Source organism: Mesoplodon mirus (assembly GCF_964341445.2).
Source record: "Mesoplodon mirus genome assembly, chromosome: 8".
Classification (NCBI taxonomy): Eukaryota; Metazoa; Chordata; class Mammalia; order Artiodactyla; family Ziphiidae; genus Mesoplodon; species Mesoplodon mirus.
Window position 1 is genome coordinate 714,859 of NC_138984.1, and position 14,650 is coordinate 729,508.

General features: G+C 60.9%; 1 protein-coding gene across 9 annotated transcripts in view; it reads right to left on the bottom strand.

The window, feature by feature from the left end:
* Positions 1 to 1,344: 1,344 nt before the first annotated feature.
* The window catches only part of CROCC2 (ciliary rootlet coiled-coil, rootletin family member 2), a 68,639-nt gene continuing 55,333 nt past the window's right edge, over positions 1,345 to 14,650 (bottom strand). For 6 of the 9 annotated variants that reach the window (XM_082630889.1, XM_082630888.1, XM_082630892.1 and 3 more), the window contains 4 exons: positions 7,919 to 8,145; positions 7,436 to 7,688; positions 2,629 to 2,807; positions 1,345 to 1,559 (listed from right to left, as the gene is read on the bottom strand). In XM_082630889.1, coding sequence (XP_082487015.1) covers positions 1,473 to 1,559; positions 2,629 to 2,807; positions 7,436 to 7,688; positions 7,919 to 8,145 — 746 coding nt within the window. In that variant the 3' untranslated portion in view covers positions 1,345 to 1,472. Of the gene's footprint in view, positions 1,560 to 2,628; positions 2,808 to 7,435; positions 7,689 to 7,918; positions 8,146 to 12,940; positions 13,789 to 14,650 lie in introns of those variants that run through there. The other 3 variants (XM_082630893.1, XM_082630891.1, XM_082630895.1) reach the window with 3 other exon arrangements.

Sequence of the window (14,650 nt, forward strand, 5' to 3'; positions counted from 1 at the left end):
CTCCACGAGGGAGCTGCCCACCGGGTTGCGGGGTCGCCGGGTCGGGGAGGAAGGGAAGGGACTTGCCTACTCAATGCCAGGCCCTGAGCATCAGAGCTGTGTGTGTCTCACGACCCTACCCTTCCTGTCTGTACCAGGCTCTCCAGTGGTGGGGGCAGCCGCTGCGTTGCTATGTGCTGCAATGGGCCGCTGAAAGCTGGTGAATAACTGGGTAGGAACACCACCGCTAACGCCTCCTTTGCCCAGAGCAGCGTTGTTAATGGGTCACCATGCTCTTCCCCTCTGAGTCTGGGCTAAACTTCAGAATCCTTTTCAACACAGCCACCAATAATCAGGCAGAGCTGACAGGCAGAATGAAACCGATTTTTTGTGCAGTTCACAACATATGGCAACTCTGTTACTAGGTTCAGTCAGAAAGGAAGGCCTGACAGGACAGCCTGTTTTAAGTGCGGGATCGTGACTGGAATGGGTGGGCTCCAGGAGCTTTGGCCCTTCTCACCCCCATGAGTCCTGGAGGAGGAGGTGCTTGGTGGGGGTGGCAGCTAGCACCTGTGGACGCAGGAATTTCCTGGGCTGGCTGGTGCCCCGCAGATGTTGTAAACACGTCACTTACAAAACAAAAGAGGCCATTTGGAGAGGAAACAAATCACTCTGACCAGAGTTCACGGGGGAAAAGAGAGAAAATGCTAACAGGTGAACCAGGCATCAGCCTAAGATGGCTGCCTCGGTCTCCGTGGCAACCAGGGCTGGATTCCCGCAGGAATTTTCCCAGAGTTTATAGGCTGGGAAAGTGGGTGGTTCTCTAACAACTTTAACGTTTACACCCTGATGCCTCTCAGGGGCAGTGAGTCACCGGGAAGCGGGGGGCGGTGGCGGGGAGCACGGGGGTGGGGTGGGGACTGGACTCTGAGTCACTTGCAGCCACCTGCCACTGTGACGGCCCTGCAGTTCCTGTATACGGAGGTCCGGCCGCCTCTGTGCGCAGGGATGTGGTAGCTGGGCCCTGCGGGACATTATGTTTTTGGCTCCAGTTGGTGGAAATGTTTTCCACGTGTTTCCCCATGTTTACAGAGCTGAGGGCACGGAATGCAGCCCGTGGCTGCGGAAGCTGGCCTGCTGGGGCCTGGCCGCCGGGGTCTGGCCGGGTCAGCACATCCACAGCGGTGCCAGGGCCGATGCCGGCCGCGGGAGGCTCCGTGCGGCCGGGGAGGGGCGCGTCGGAGAGCAGCGGCCCTGGTGCTCGGGCCACGCCAGCCGGAGGCGGGGGTCCCAAGGGCTGGGGGAGCTCTGTGGTCAGGGGATCAGAGGGTGCCCACTGACTCCTGGCGCGGGTGGTGGCTTCCCCGGCCCGGTGCCCCTCGAGCTCGGCCCCCCGGCTGAGCAGCACGAGGCGTCGCTTCCCCAGCAGCGGTTCTGCTGCCGCGCTGGTCGGGGCAGTGGCAGCCGGGCCACCCAGGGGTCGGGAGCCGGGCTCACTTCTCGGCCCGGAAGGCCTGGCCGAGGCGGGCTCGTCGCCGCTGCTGCACTTCCTGGTCCCGCGGCTCCTTCAGGCTGGCCACCTGGGGACAGGGCAGGAGCTCAGGCGGGCGGGCGGGCGGGCGTGCCCCGTGGCTGAGCTCCGTGACCGGAAGGGCTTGGAGGCCGCGGCCCACGGCTCCCAAGGCGGGCGGTGTGCGTGGAGAGAAACCCCGGCAGACAGACTCACCAGAGGCCAGACGGGGCGTGCAGTGTCCCACCTCTGATCAGGGTCACCCACCCGTGGGCTCTTAGGGACTGGGGTGACCACCACTCACAGCGGGTGGGCCTCCTTCCACTCAGCCATGAACTCACTCAGAATGATGAGGAAATCATGCTCCTGGGCTTATAAAGTGAGCAAACGTGGCTTGGAGGGTCAGGGACACTAACTCAGGGTGTCAGGGGGCCGTCACTTTATGTCTCTGGGTCTCAGTTCCCTCCTCTGTTCCCTCATCAAGCAGCTCCCCTGAGGCAGAGAGCTCGGAGCCCGCGGGGCAGCCCCGGCTGGCATGTCTGTGTATGTGTGCGTGCACGTGTGTGTCTGTGTGGGTGTGTCTGTGTGGGTGTGGGTGTGCGAGCATGCACGTGTGTGTCTGTGTGCATGTCTGCATGCACGTTGGTATCTGTGTGTGCGCACATGCACGTGTGTGTCTGTGTGGGTCTGTGTGTGCACATGCATGTGTGTTCGGGGGTGTGGTCAGCACAGGCACACGCTCAAGGCTCTGTCCTGCTTTGTTACTGCCCCGTCCCCCCGTACGCTGCCGCGCCCATCCCTGACTCTGCAGGGCAGTGCAGGGGCCACCGCCACTAGGACTGCCATGCGCCAGGCACTACCTGGACATTTCACACTCAGCAACCACCGGCTGAGGGACTGTCCTCACCCCTCTTTATGGGGGGGCGATGGCGGCACGGAGAGTGTGGTGACCCGCCCCGGAATCCCCCTCCGCCCCTCAGTGAGGTGTGGGAGTGACGGAGGGTAGTGTGGGGTCCCCTGGGAATGGCCTGGAGCCCACTGGGCAGTAGCGCTGCTGGAGGACCTCGGGCTGGGGCCAGGCGGGCGCAGGGACCCTCCCCTCCCTCTGCACCCCCGCCGGACACTGGGTCCCCGCCCACCTGCTTCTCCAGCACCTTCACCCGCTGCCGGTGGGTCCTCTCTCGGGACGCCAGGGCCTGTGCAGCCTGTACATGGGCCCCGTGCAGCCGCTCGGCCTCCATCGCCAGGTCTCGCTGGTGCTGGGTGGCCAGCTTCTGGAGCCGCTGGGCATAGGCCTGCTCCAGCTCCGCCTCTGGACCTAGGGGAGACCCCAGGCACCTCACTGTGGCCTGCCCACCCAGGGCTGCGCAGAGTCCCGGGGCAGGCATGTCCAGCCCTCCCCTGGGGACCGCCAGTTGGCCCGGCTGCCCTCTGCTGGGGCCCGGGGCCTGGCCAGGACTGGAAGGTGAGCGGAGGGTTTCGTAAACACATTCGGCCCCCAGGCCTTGTCTGCTCCGGAGCCCCACCCGCTGGCCGGCAAGGTGAGCCTTACATCTGTTTTAATGGCATGCTAGTTTCCTCTTGGCTGGACCGGGGGTCCCAGAGGCATCGCAGGCTGATTCTTGCCCCCACCCCCCCTTGCCAATTCCTTGTCTTGTGATAGAGGGTCTGTCCAGTTGTGAAAGGGGGATACCCCAGAACACACAGGAGCAGCCCCTGGACCTGCCTGTAGGCCTGCCTGGCCCTGTGTTTCCCACACTCCTCCCTCTTCTGGTCCATGCACTGGCTCACGGTCCCCTGATGGTCCCCCCACTCCCACGGGGCCCATGGAGCCCTGAGACCTGAGGTGTCGCCCTGGTGGACCCCTTTGTTGTCTGGGGCTGCGTCTCCGCACCTGTTCTGTGTAGGAGTGGTCCAGCCTGCCCTTCCCATCTGGGCGTGTATCTATGTGTGTCCAAGCGCACGCACATGAGACAGAAGCACTGGGACCCACACTCACCTGGACACCCCCAGCCCCGGGCCCCGGCCCACTCCCAAGACTGGGGTGCATGGAGCCCAGCTGGTTTTGCCTCAGGGCCCTGTCTGCCTCCTGGTACAGGCAGGTATGTTCCAGCGGCTCCTTCTCGGCCCCTGCCCTCGTGTTGTCCCCTTCCCTCCTCAGCTCTGTCTGCAAGAGCAGAACCTGCCACGGTCTCTGGCAGGGGTGTGAGCTCAGGCCAGCCTTGTCCCTGGAGAGCACGTGGGGTGCCCCCGGGAAGGGCTCTGGAGCCCCTGAGAGCTGGCTGGGTGGGGGGAGGGAGCTCCCTGGCCAGGATGCCCAGTGGCCTGGGCCGTCCAGCGTGTGGGGCTGCTGTGAGAGTGAGGGGGGACCACCAGTCACGTTGCTGTCCTGCTTTGGACCAGCTGCATCTCCTGGTACCTCCAGGCCCCTGCAGCGCTGCTCCCAGCCTCAGGGAGCCTCTGCTCGCTGCATCCTGGCACCCCTGCACCTCAGCACCTGCAGCCAGCTCACAGGCCCCAACCACTCCCTGACCAGGTCCCAGCCAGCCTGTGTCCTCTGCGTCCCTGTCCCCACAGTCCGTCTTCCTTGGAACTGCCCGCTGCTTGAGCACAGCCCCCTTCCTGGCCCCCATCCTCACCACGCAGGCACAGGATTAGGGGGAAGAACTGGGGATGAATGCTGGGTGACCAATGGAACATTCTTCGTAGGAAGGTTTGGGGGCTCCTTTTTGCCCCCTTGTGGATGGTCCCTTTGGAGGAAGGAACTGACACTCAGGGCAGGCCTGGCCCGTCAGCCACTGGGGCAGGATGGGAATCTGGGCCCCAAACCAGACCTCTCCACTTCCCCGGCTCTGGGCCAGGTGGGGCATTGGTCAGAGGGCCAGCCCCAGCCGCTGGAGGCCCAGGCCTGTCCTCGCTTCGGAGCCCTCTCGACCTGCCCACTCGCCCTCAGGTTGGACAGGGCCTGGTCTCTCGGGGAGCCCTGGGACATGGAGGATCGGTCTTGAGCACAAAGTGACGGGGGCAGTGGCCAGAGTGTTACAGAAGTAGGGGATCCTTTCTTCTTCAGGACTGAGGAAAACAAAGGGCGCCCCTCCACTGAGGAAGGAAGTCCTGTTTCTTTAAAAATCCAGTTACACTCCTGGACGTGCATGTTAAAAAGAGAAGAGAAAAGTGAAATCCAAAGTAAATAAACGGCCGCATCCGGGTTTCCCCTCCTGAGACACCAATAAAGAGTTTATGGGTTTTCGGGCCCCTCACAGCTGACCTCCTGGAACTCATTAGCTGTTCCTCCCCTCCCCCATCTGGGCTCCAGGGACCCACGGTTGGCTCTGCTGCCCGGGGCAGTGCCATCTCGGCCTCCCAGCCCCCAGGCCCCCTACCCCAAGTGGCCACGGGAGCCCTCGGCTTCCCCAGCTTGGCACTGGGCCTGCCCTTCGGGAGAAGCTGCAGGGTCCTGGTGACCATGCCCGGCTGGACAACCCTTCTTTGTGAGAGGGCAGGTGGCCTTGTGTGGACAAGCTGGCCGCTGTCTCTCAGTGACTGTCCTGATCTGCTGGCCTCTGTGCCTCTGTCCTGACCCCATTTCTGTCCCCGGGGTCCCTGCCTTCCATGGCCACCCCACTGACCCGGCCACTTCCCTCTGGAAAGCCATCCTGTCCCCGAGCCCACCTAGCTGGACAGGTGTCCCCATGTGCTTGGGGACACGTGACCCGGGTGGCCGCTCTCCTGTGGAGGCTCCAGGCCGGGCAGCTCCTCACCGGGCGGGGCCTCGCTGTCCTCCCTCGGGGTGCGTTGGTCAGTCTGCTCTGGAGCCTGCCCTCCGCGTTGGGGGGGCCGCCGTCACCCCCTGTGGGGACCGCACTGTTCCTAGTTCTGCACGTTGCTCCTGACACGGTAAGACACTCTTTCCTGCCCCTGCGGTGGCCGGTGGCCTCTGCCTCTTCTCGGCCCTGAGCCTGTCCTTCTCACTCCTTGCTGGTGTCCACACGCAGCCCCCTGCCGGCATCTTTGTCCTTCCAAGCCTGAGAGCCCTGGGCACTGTCACCTCACCACTTGTCCCAGCGGCCACGACTGTGTGCTGGCGAGGCCAAGCCTGGCCCCTGTGGTGCCCGGGCCCTCCTGCCCTGGGCTGCACTGCCCAGACAAACCCCACCCCCGCACAGAGCCATTCTGCGCAGGACCTGGCAGGCAGGTGGCACAGTGACAAGCTCAGGGATCCACTGGGCCTGAGGTGGCCCCTGCAAAGTCCATGGGCTGAGCCCTGTAACACGGACCCTGAGACGCCCTGGCTGGACACTGCCGCCTGGACTTGCCGTGAGGGACGAACCCTCCCTTCTTGGCCCAGTTCCCTTTACACAGGTGAGCCCAGGCTGGCGGGGTCCGCCCACACCTCCGCCCAGGGCCAGGGTTGTGGGCGAGGGACAGCAGCTGTACCGGGTCATCCATGCCCTGCCGGCAGGGCTGTGTCCCTGTGCCTGCACATGAGTCCAGCTCCCGGCACCAGGGGACAGGCAGCAAGACCTCTGCCCAGGTGTGCTCACACAGCCTCCGGCCACCACCTGTCAGGCCGCCCGGGCAGCAGGACCCAACCATGCCCTCGCCCCAGAGAGGCCTTGGGAAGGCTGCCCTGCTCTGGGGTCCAGGACTGAGCCCCTAGCTCTCCCCACTGCCAGGACTCCTGCTTCCCCCCCGCTCAGGTGGGGACACTGAGCCTGAAGGGACAGGTGCCTCGGGTGCCTGGTCACCAGCCCAGTGCAGGCTTTCCACCTACTGCCCGATGGTCTGTCTTCCCTCTGGACTCCCTGTCCTGCCCACCCCTGGGGGTGCTGAGAGGGCATCAGAATCCCAGGCCCAAAGCCCAGCCGCGCACTCCGCCGGGGTCAGCTGGATGGGCTGTGCCTGTTCCTACAGAGCAGAGGCAGGACATCCAGGTCAAGGGAGCTGCCTCTCAGGCCACGTGACCTGGGAGGTCCCTGCACACGGCAGGCCTGCCGGGTGGGTCCACAGAGCCATAGCTGGGGTTGGGGCCTGGGTGACATTCTGCCTGGTTCCAAGAACGCCATTTCCTTTCACTAGCCTCAGTTTCCCCATCAGTTAACCTGGGCCCCAGGAAGATTCTCTGGTGATCCCAACCCCTGATTTCAACCCAAATACCTCCACTTCGGCCCGTTTCATACGTGGAGATGGTCCGTTCACTCCTGGGGACGGTTCAACTGTCAGAGTCACTGGCCAGCGGCCCCTGGGCCTCCCGGCCTTTCTCATCCTTTCTGCCCGCCTCTGGGCCGGCCCATGCCCTGTCCTGTCCTGCATTCATTCAGCCTCTTTGGTTGGTTCCCTGTCTTGCACCCCAGCCCGTGTTGGGTCTGAAAGGGTGACGAGACAGGGCTTCCGGCGCTCTTCCTGGTCTCTGTTGTGCGGGCCTACACCTACCCTCCCACTGCCCCCACCTGCAGGGCACCCCCTGAGCCTTGGCCATCTCCACCACGGACAGGGGAATCTGGGTTCCAGAGGCGGGCAGTGTGGCAATGCCACACAGCTCCAGGCAGGACTGGTGCTCAAACACTGGGAACAACGCCGCGGGTGTGTGTGTGTGTGTGTGTGTGTGCCTGTGTGTGTTTGCCATGACCTGTGATCCTCCCCCGAGGAGAGCAGAGGTAGAGTTGGGGTAACATCACCAGAGGGCTGTGGAGGTCCACAGGGTGACCTGCCAACGCCAGGCTAACCCTGAGCTTGGAGGCGGGTGGACAGGGCCAGGGCGGGCATACTCCCCACTGGCAGGTTGAGACACAGAAGCCCACCCAAGCCCGTGCCTCCCTGGCCCCCCAGCCCCTGCCTGGACGCCCGCAAGGCCCTCCCCATTCCCCGCCTCCCCACCCCCACCTCTCCAGGGACCACCCTTCCACCCCACCCCCCTCTTCCGGGACCATCCACGGATCCGGGTACCTGGGCCCGGTGCACCGCGAGCTCCCCCTGCAGGCGGGCCGCCCGGGGCGCAGCGCGGCCGCTCCTCCCGCAGGACACGCCTCTCCGCGCGTTGCGCCCGCCGCCCGCTCACTGCGCCGCCTCCGCTCCCTGCGCCGCCGCCGCCGCCGCCGCCGCCGGAGCGCGTGGGCCGGTCGCTCCGGCCTGAGGCTGAGCCCGAGCCCCCGGCTCGGCTGATTATTTTTCCCGGAGCTGCGTGTCCACAGTCCACCCTCTGTCGTAGGGGCGCCCGCAGTGGAGCAGGAAACCCGGGAGAGAGGCCTTGGGGCTCTGACTCCCTGCATGCCCCTCCTGCCTCGGTTTCCCCTCTGTCAGCTGGGGATTGGACGCGTCTGGGTGACTCCAGGCCTGACACCTGCCTCCAGCATCTCCCTGGACTTCCCTTTACACGGAGGGAGCGATTCCTAAAGGGAAGGCAGGGCCCTGCCCCCCGGGGCCCCTCACCTGCCGCAGGGCCTCCCGCGCCTGCGCTCCAGGGGGGCGACTTTCTCCTGTAGCAGCGCCCCCTCTGGGCCAGGCCCTGCCTGTGCCTCCTGCTCTCGTCCAGGGCCTGGTGCCACGTGTCCAGGTGCTTCTGGGGGAGGGTGGCACAGGCCGTCTGGAAGCACGGCCGGGGGTGTGCTGTAGGTGAGGCTGTGGCACCTGGCGTCTGCCCAGACCACGTGCAGGGGCTGGGAAGTACAGAAGCAAGAACAGGTTGAGTGCCGTGTGCACGGATCGGGCAGTTTCCGATGTAACCACGGGCGGGGTGGGAGGGGTCCTAGAAGCAGGCCTTGTTGGCCCGGTGGCGTGGGCAAACGTGGGTTCTCCGCTGTGGTCAGAGTGGCTCAGAAGACACATCCATTTCCCCTGCCCTGCGCCCAGCCCTTGGAAGAAAGACCGCGACAGTCCCCCCAAGTCCTCCCAAGCTCCCGGGGCGGGTGGGGCTCAGCCCCCACACTCTCCACCTGCAGCCTTCTTCCTCTGTGCCCACCTCGTACCGCCGTGACTCAGGCCTCCCCACCCCTGCTGCCTGAGCCCGGAGTGCTGCCCGCTGCCTTCCTGGCCTCGCAGCCTGGCCACCCGCCTCCCCCGCTGCGCGGCCCCCTCCCTGTCACCCCTCCTCTCTGAGCCTTCACGAGGACAGCGCCTGTGGTGTCCCCGGGCTGGAGCTGGCGCGCAGTGGGGCCTGGGGATTCTCGGGAGCGCACGGATGCCGTCCTGCCCGCGAGTGTCCGGTGGGGAGGAGGTGGTGGTGACCTTTGGAACAGAGCAGCCTGGAAAATCAGGAGCCGCGTCCACCCCATTGCGGGGGCTGGGCGGGAGGGCGGAGGAAGGCAAGCTGGGGGCCCCGGGATTGTCCACACGGAGCCTGTGGCGGCTTGGGCTCAAGAGGCCAAGAAGTGGAAGAATGTGCCACGGAATGGAGAGGTAGCCTGAGGGCTGCGTGGCGGGTGAGGGGCAGACAGTGCCCCGAGGGCTCCCAGGCTTGGACTGCGCGCGGGGTGTCCAGAGCCCACTTGCTGGGATGGGAAGGAGGGTATGGGAGCACGTTGAGGGGTCTCCCGGGGGTCACTGCGCCGGGGGCAGTGTCACAGGACCAAGTGGCTATGGAGGCCCTGGCTCCGAAGGCCAGGGGGAGGGTAGGAGGGGGAGAGAAGGGGTCCAGGCCAAGTGGACTTCAGAGCAGAGAGAAGAGGAGGCGGGGCCCAGGGAGGACCAGAGAGCTGGCGGAGATCAGAGGGAGAGGTCGGGCCCCTGTTCGGAAAGCTCCAGAGGCTCGGGTAGACATGGACCCCAAAAGCACCCTTTGGAAGGGACCAAAGTTGCTGGTGATCTCTGTGTCTGTGTGTGTCCCGGGAGGTTGCGGTGCTGATGGTCTGGGAGGGGCAGCCCTTCCAGAAACCTGGCTGGGGGAGGGGAGATGGGGCCAGCAGAGAGGGGAGGGGGTGTGGGTTGTGGCGGGCAAGAGGTGCTTATTTAGGAAGAGGGAGACTGGGTCTAGAGCCAGAGCGGGAACGCCTGAAAGCACAGGGACCCCCGAGGACCCACCCAGGCTCAGCCCTCAAGTTTCCGGGTCTCGGCCAGCAAACACGCGTCATTCACGAGGACGCAGCAGTTGTGTCCTGGGAGCCGTGTGTCTAAGGGGGCTTTGCATCCATCTCCCACTGCGTTTTCACTAAATACAAGAGGAGGACTGGCTCAGATGAGGAGGGGAAGCAACCGGGCATCCCCCGTCCCAGGCTGGGTGAGGCCGGGACAGGTGCCGTGACCCTGTAGGAACTTTTTTTGGTCTGTCAGTTTAGAAAGTTAAAGGAAAGGAAAGAGGGCAATGCTTGTACCTAAAATTGAGGTTTCACCCTTCTTTACAAGTTTGGAAATTATAGTTTTCTGTTTGTACACATTTTCCAGTAGAAAAGCAGAAGTTTCCTTCAAATATGGCTTAAATATTTCATGGTATTTTAAAGAGGCTCCAAACCACTCATGTGAAGCATTGTGCTCCTCTTGTAGTGACTCAACGTTTATGGAATTCAAATGAACCATAATAATTGAACGGGGCACCCTTTATGAACATCTCCCTTTGCCCCACTGAGTCAGTCTCATTGCTGGCTTGCTTTGGTTCTGAGCCTTGATCCTGAATGGGGGGCGGCTGGCCGTGCACACGTCACAAGCCTGCACTCAGCGCGGGGGTTCAGCTGCCTCAGCGCACAAGGCTTGACCGCGGGCTGCTGCGGTTCCACCCCGGGCCTGGGGAAGGGGGCGGGGCTTGGCACCTGCCCTTGGACCAGCCCCCAGCCTTGGTTTCCCCCTCTGCGGGCGGGTGTGATGCGATCTCGCAGCGTTTTCATCGGAAGCAAGAGAAGGACGGGCGGGAGAAGACCTGCGAGGACTGCCCCTCCCCTCCTCCCCGCCCCCGTATGGGGGCTGCTGTAAAATGGGGGTCTGTAGAGGCTAGAAATGCCTCAGGCACTAGCACAGCAGGCAGAGGGAACGTTCCGCACCCTGCCTGTTGCACAAGAGCAGAACCTGCCGCCAACCCAAGCGCATCCTTCGGAGTTCGGGTCCTCAGCCTTTTCATCCACTGGCGACAATGCATCGATTTGTTCATCGGCTGGCAAGTGTCCAGTGTGGGTGAGCGCTGGGCAGCAGTGCACGGCCACCTGGCCCTGCCCTCTGGAGCCTCACGAGCCCTCGGGCCGGTCACAGGACAGAACTAGCTCTGGGAAGTGCTCAAATATAAGGGGCCCAAGCCCCTTACTTCACACTTCTGGGCCTCAGTGGCCCAGACAGGAGGCTGGGGTCTGGTGCCGGTTAGGGATAGCTGGAAACTTCTGGACTCTGCCCTGTCCTGCTTGCCTCTTTGTCCACCTTTGTGCCAACCCCTGCTGCTTTGACCACGCTGCTGTTACAGTCAGTATTACTATTTCAAAATTTTCTTAGAAAATCTCAAACATCTATTCTTCCCTGTAAACTCTGCAATCAGCTTGTCCAGTTTCCCTCCAAACATACCACAAACAAATAGACAAAACCGAACCAAGAAAGCAAACAACTGACAACCAAGAAACAACCGACAAACCAGGAACATAAGCAAAGATCCATCCAGAAGCTGATCAAAAGATTATAACTCCCCCAAAGCCAGCCCTCTCTCCAGTAAGACAAGACACAGCAACAGGAAGAGGCACAAACGTTTAGTTATTCTTCTAAATAACCTTTGAATTAAAGAAGAAATAAAAACGGAAACTCCTAGAGAATTGGTAAGAAAGGAAAAGAATTCATATTAAAAACCTTTGGGGGGGCTTCCCTGATGGCGCAGTGGTTAAGAATCCATCTGCCAATGCAGGGGACACGGGTTTGAGCCCTGGTCTCGGAAGATCCCGCATGCTGTGGAGCAACTAAGCCCGTGCGCCACAACTACTGAGCCTGCGTTCTAGAGCCCGCGAGCCACAGCTACTGAGCCCACGTGCTGCAACAACTGAAGCCCATGCACCAAGAGCCAGTGCTTTGCAACAAGAGAAGCCACCACAGTGAGAAGTCCACACACCGCAACAAAGAGTAGCCCCCACTTGCCGCAACTAGAGAAAAGCCCGAGCGCAGCAACGAAGACCCAATGCAGCCAAAAATAAATAAAACAACAACAACAAAAACCTATGGGGGCACATACCAAACCACAATGAGGGAAAACACAATAACACTGAATGCTTTTACTATTGAAAGAGTAAGCCCAAACATGACTACATCACTTATGCAATTGAAGAAATCAGAAATATTACAACAACAAAAAAGAGTATGTTAATAGGGATAAAAGCTGAAGCGAATAAACTAGATGAAAAGGAGAAAAGAGATAAAAGTTGATTCTTTAAAAAGACCAATAAAACATGAACTGTTGGCAAGTTAAAGAGAGACAAATAAAAATCTCCAACATCAGGGACAGAAACAGATCTAACTATAGATATAAATAAGATCTAACTACAGGTGTAAAAATAAAAAATGGCTACCAAATATAAGAGCGCATTCCTGGCAACGCATTTAAACATGTGAGATGGGTGACTTCCAAATGTCAAAAACTGACCCCAGAAGAGATAGAAAAACTCAAAGAGACAGCGAGGGAAAAGCTGGGATAGGCAATGAAAATGTATTACTTAAGATGACAGGAGGGGCGGAGCGTGTGCAGGTAGGTTCAATGTAACCTTTCAAGAAGGCTTAACTCTGAGGCTATTTCGATGATCCCAGGTAGTAGAAAGAGATGGAAAGCTCACCAATTCCTTTTATGAAGATAGAATACTCTTAACACACAAAAAGATCTGACAAGTATGGTGCCCTAAAGGAACACAGACATTCTTGAGCAAGTATCAGGAATGCACTCCAGCCACAGCGCGCCCAGAAGGCCGAGCGGCTCCCCACTTCGCTTCTAGAACCTGGACTGAAGCTGGATTTGGGCCCTGGGGGGTGAGCTCTCTGGAGAGGAGGGGAGGGTGTGCGAGGGAGTGTGAGGTGCTGGTGGACGCTGTGAGCCCCTCTGAGCCATCGAGGCTGTGACCTGGCGCCAGTCCGAGGACAGCCTCAGGCGGTCTCTCCCAGTGGGCGGGCGCCAGGCCCCCCGCCGCGCCTCGCGCTGGCTCAGGCCCCACCAGCTGCCTGCAGGCCCCCCGGGGGCTGTGTTCGCGCGTGTCCTAACCTTGGGGCTCGGTTCTGCATTGTTGATCTATTGAATTCCCAGGGTAGCCCTGGAAACAGGGAGGGATTTGCTCTCAAACAAGAATCTTACTGTTTGCATAGCACAGCCTACCATTTAATTAGAAAAATATGTTTTTAATTAACTTTCTCTTGACAAACACATTGGCTTATGTGAAACGAGGGAAAAATCCAGTCCATGAGAGTGAAAGATGTTGTCAGATGCAAGCCTTGCTCTAGCTCACGCTGGCTGCCTGCAGCCTGGCCTGGACGTGGTGCAGGCAGTGGGCGGCAGGCAGTGTGGCCACGTATCCTGAGCCCACAGCGGGCTGGAAACGCTGCCGCCTGGGTTGGCTGTGAGTGGAGAGTGCCCGGGGCCTCCGGTGACTGAGGTGTGTCTGAACCCCCTCCCAGGCGCCCACTGCAATGACCAACAGGTTACAAAAATAGGGGAAGACTTTCCTCAGCTGGAGACCAGGGACTTTGCGGGTTCCCGGAAGATGGAGAGCAGCACGTGGAGGGAAGGGGCCTACAAATAGGATGATTGCAAATTGCCAGAATTCTTAGAACAATTGGACAAACGATGGATAGATTGTAGCACACACACTTTGCTGAACACTTGATCGAGCAGAAGAATGAACAGGGGTAGAGAATATGTGAACAACATCCAGTAGAGCCGTCTGCGCCCCGTGTGGAGACCCCACATGGGTACCTCAGAGGCTGGGGCTGGAGGGGACAGTGGGCGTGTGGAGGGGAGGCCTCCAGGGATGAGGGTCACAGTGGGTGAGGCACCAGGAAGGCCCCCACCCCCCTGGCAGGCAAGTGCCAGGGGGAGGAGCCTGAGGACAACCCCGCAGCTCTGCCCTGAGGTCGGGGCCCTCACCTTCCCTATTCCTGGAACAGAAAAGTTCTGGTGGGGACTCAGTGCTGTCTCTGCTGTTGCTCCCCACGTCTCCCCTTGGACTCTTCCTCTCTGCCTTCCCTTGGGGCTTGAAACATCTGGCCAGAGACGCGTGAAGCCCCTGAGAGGTTCCTCTGTACCCCCAACTGGGAATAAGACCAGACCCCCTTCTCAAAAGGAGGAAGAAGAATCACTACATGAGTTGCACGCGGTCAACTGTGATTCAGGAGAGCAGTCGGTCCACGGAATCTGATCTGAGGGTCTCGAATCAAAAAGAGAACAGAGTTATTGCAAGAAAGGGGAATCGTGTCAGAAAACGGTAACTGATGTTCTCGAGCAGTGAGCCCAGGGGGGAGCCAGAGGTCGAAGCATCTGCGGTGAAAACACCAGTGCCAGCCTGGGGCCGTGGGGCGGCAGGGAGAGCAGGCAGAGCGGCTAAGCCCACGGAGACCCTAAGTCCTCCCAGACTTGGTGGGAGACGCGATGAGAAGGTGAAGTTCGAGGTCAGCGAGGAGGGCAGGGCCCAGAGTGCAGGGTGGGCGGCTGAGAGTTGCAGGGAGTGGGGGGAGGGGAAGAGACGGTTTTGAAGTGGAAAGAAGTGGTATAAACTGAAGGTAGATTTGATCCTCACGCGGAGCGGGCTCCCCACGCGCAGGCCAAACATTTCGAAGATCAACGGGCCCTCTGGCTCCCTCTCCGGAAGGAGCAGCTCCAGTAACCTAAAACACCCTCACATTTCTTGACACCGTCTGACACTGAGGTCAGAGGGCAAACAACGCGCCTGAAATCTAAGGAAAAACAGGCCCCGCTCAGAAGAGGTGGGACGTGAGCCTGACTCAGGGAGCCATCTGTGCTCATGAAGAGCTCAGCTGCCGTGTTTAACAGAACCCAACTGTGAAGGGCTGCATCCTGAGATGGCCCGTGACCTTCGGCCGGTGTTGTCCCACGAGTACGTGAGGTTATTGGCGAAGGGATTTGCAGCTGTATTTAAGGCTCTGCCCATTGGCTCTGAGTTCACCCAAGGGGAGGGTACCCAGGTGGGTGGGCCTAGTCCCTTATAGGGCCATAGGCCGGGGCGGCGGCCAGCGGCGGGGCAGCCTATGAGAAGGCGTCCAGAAGACAGC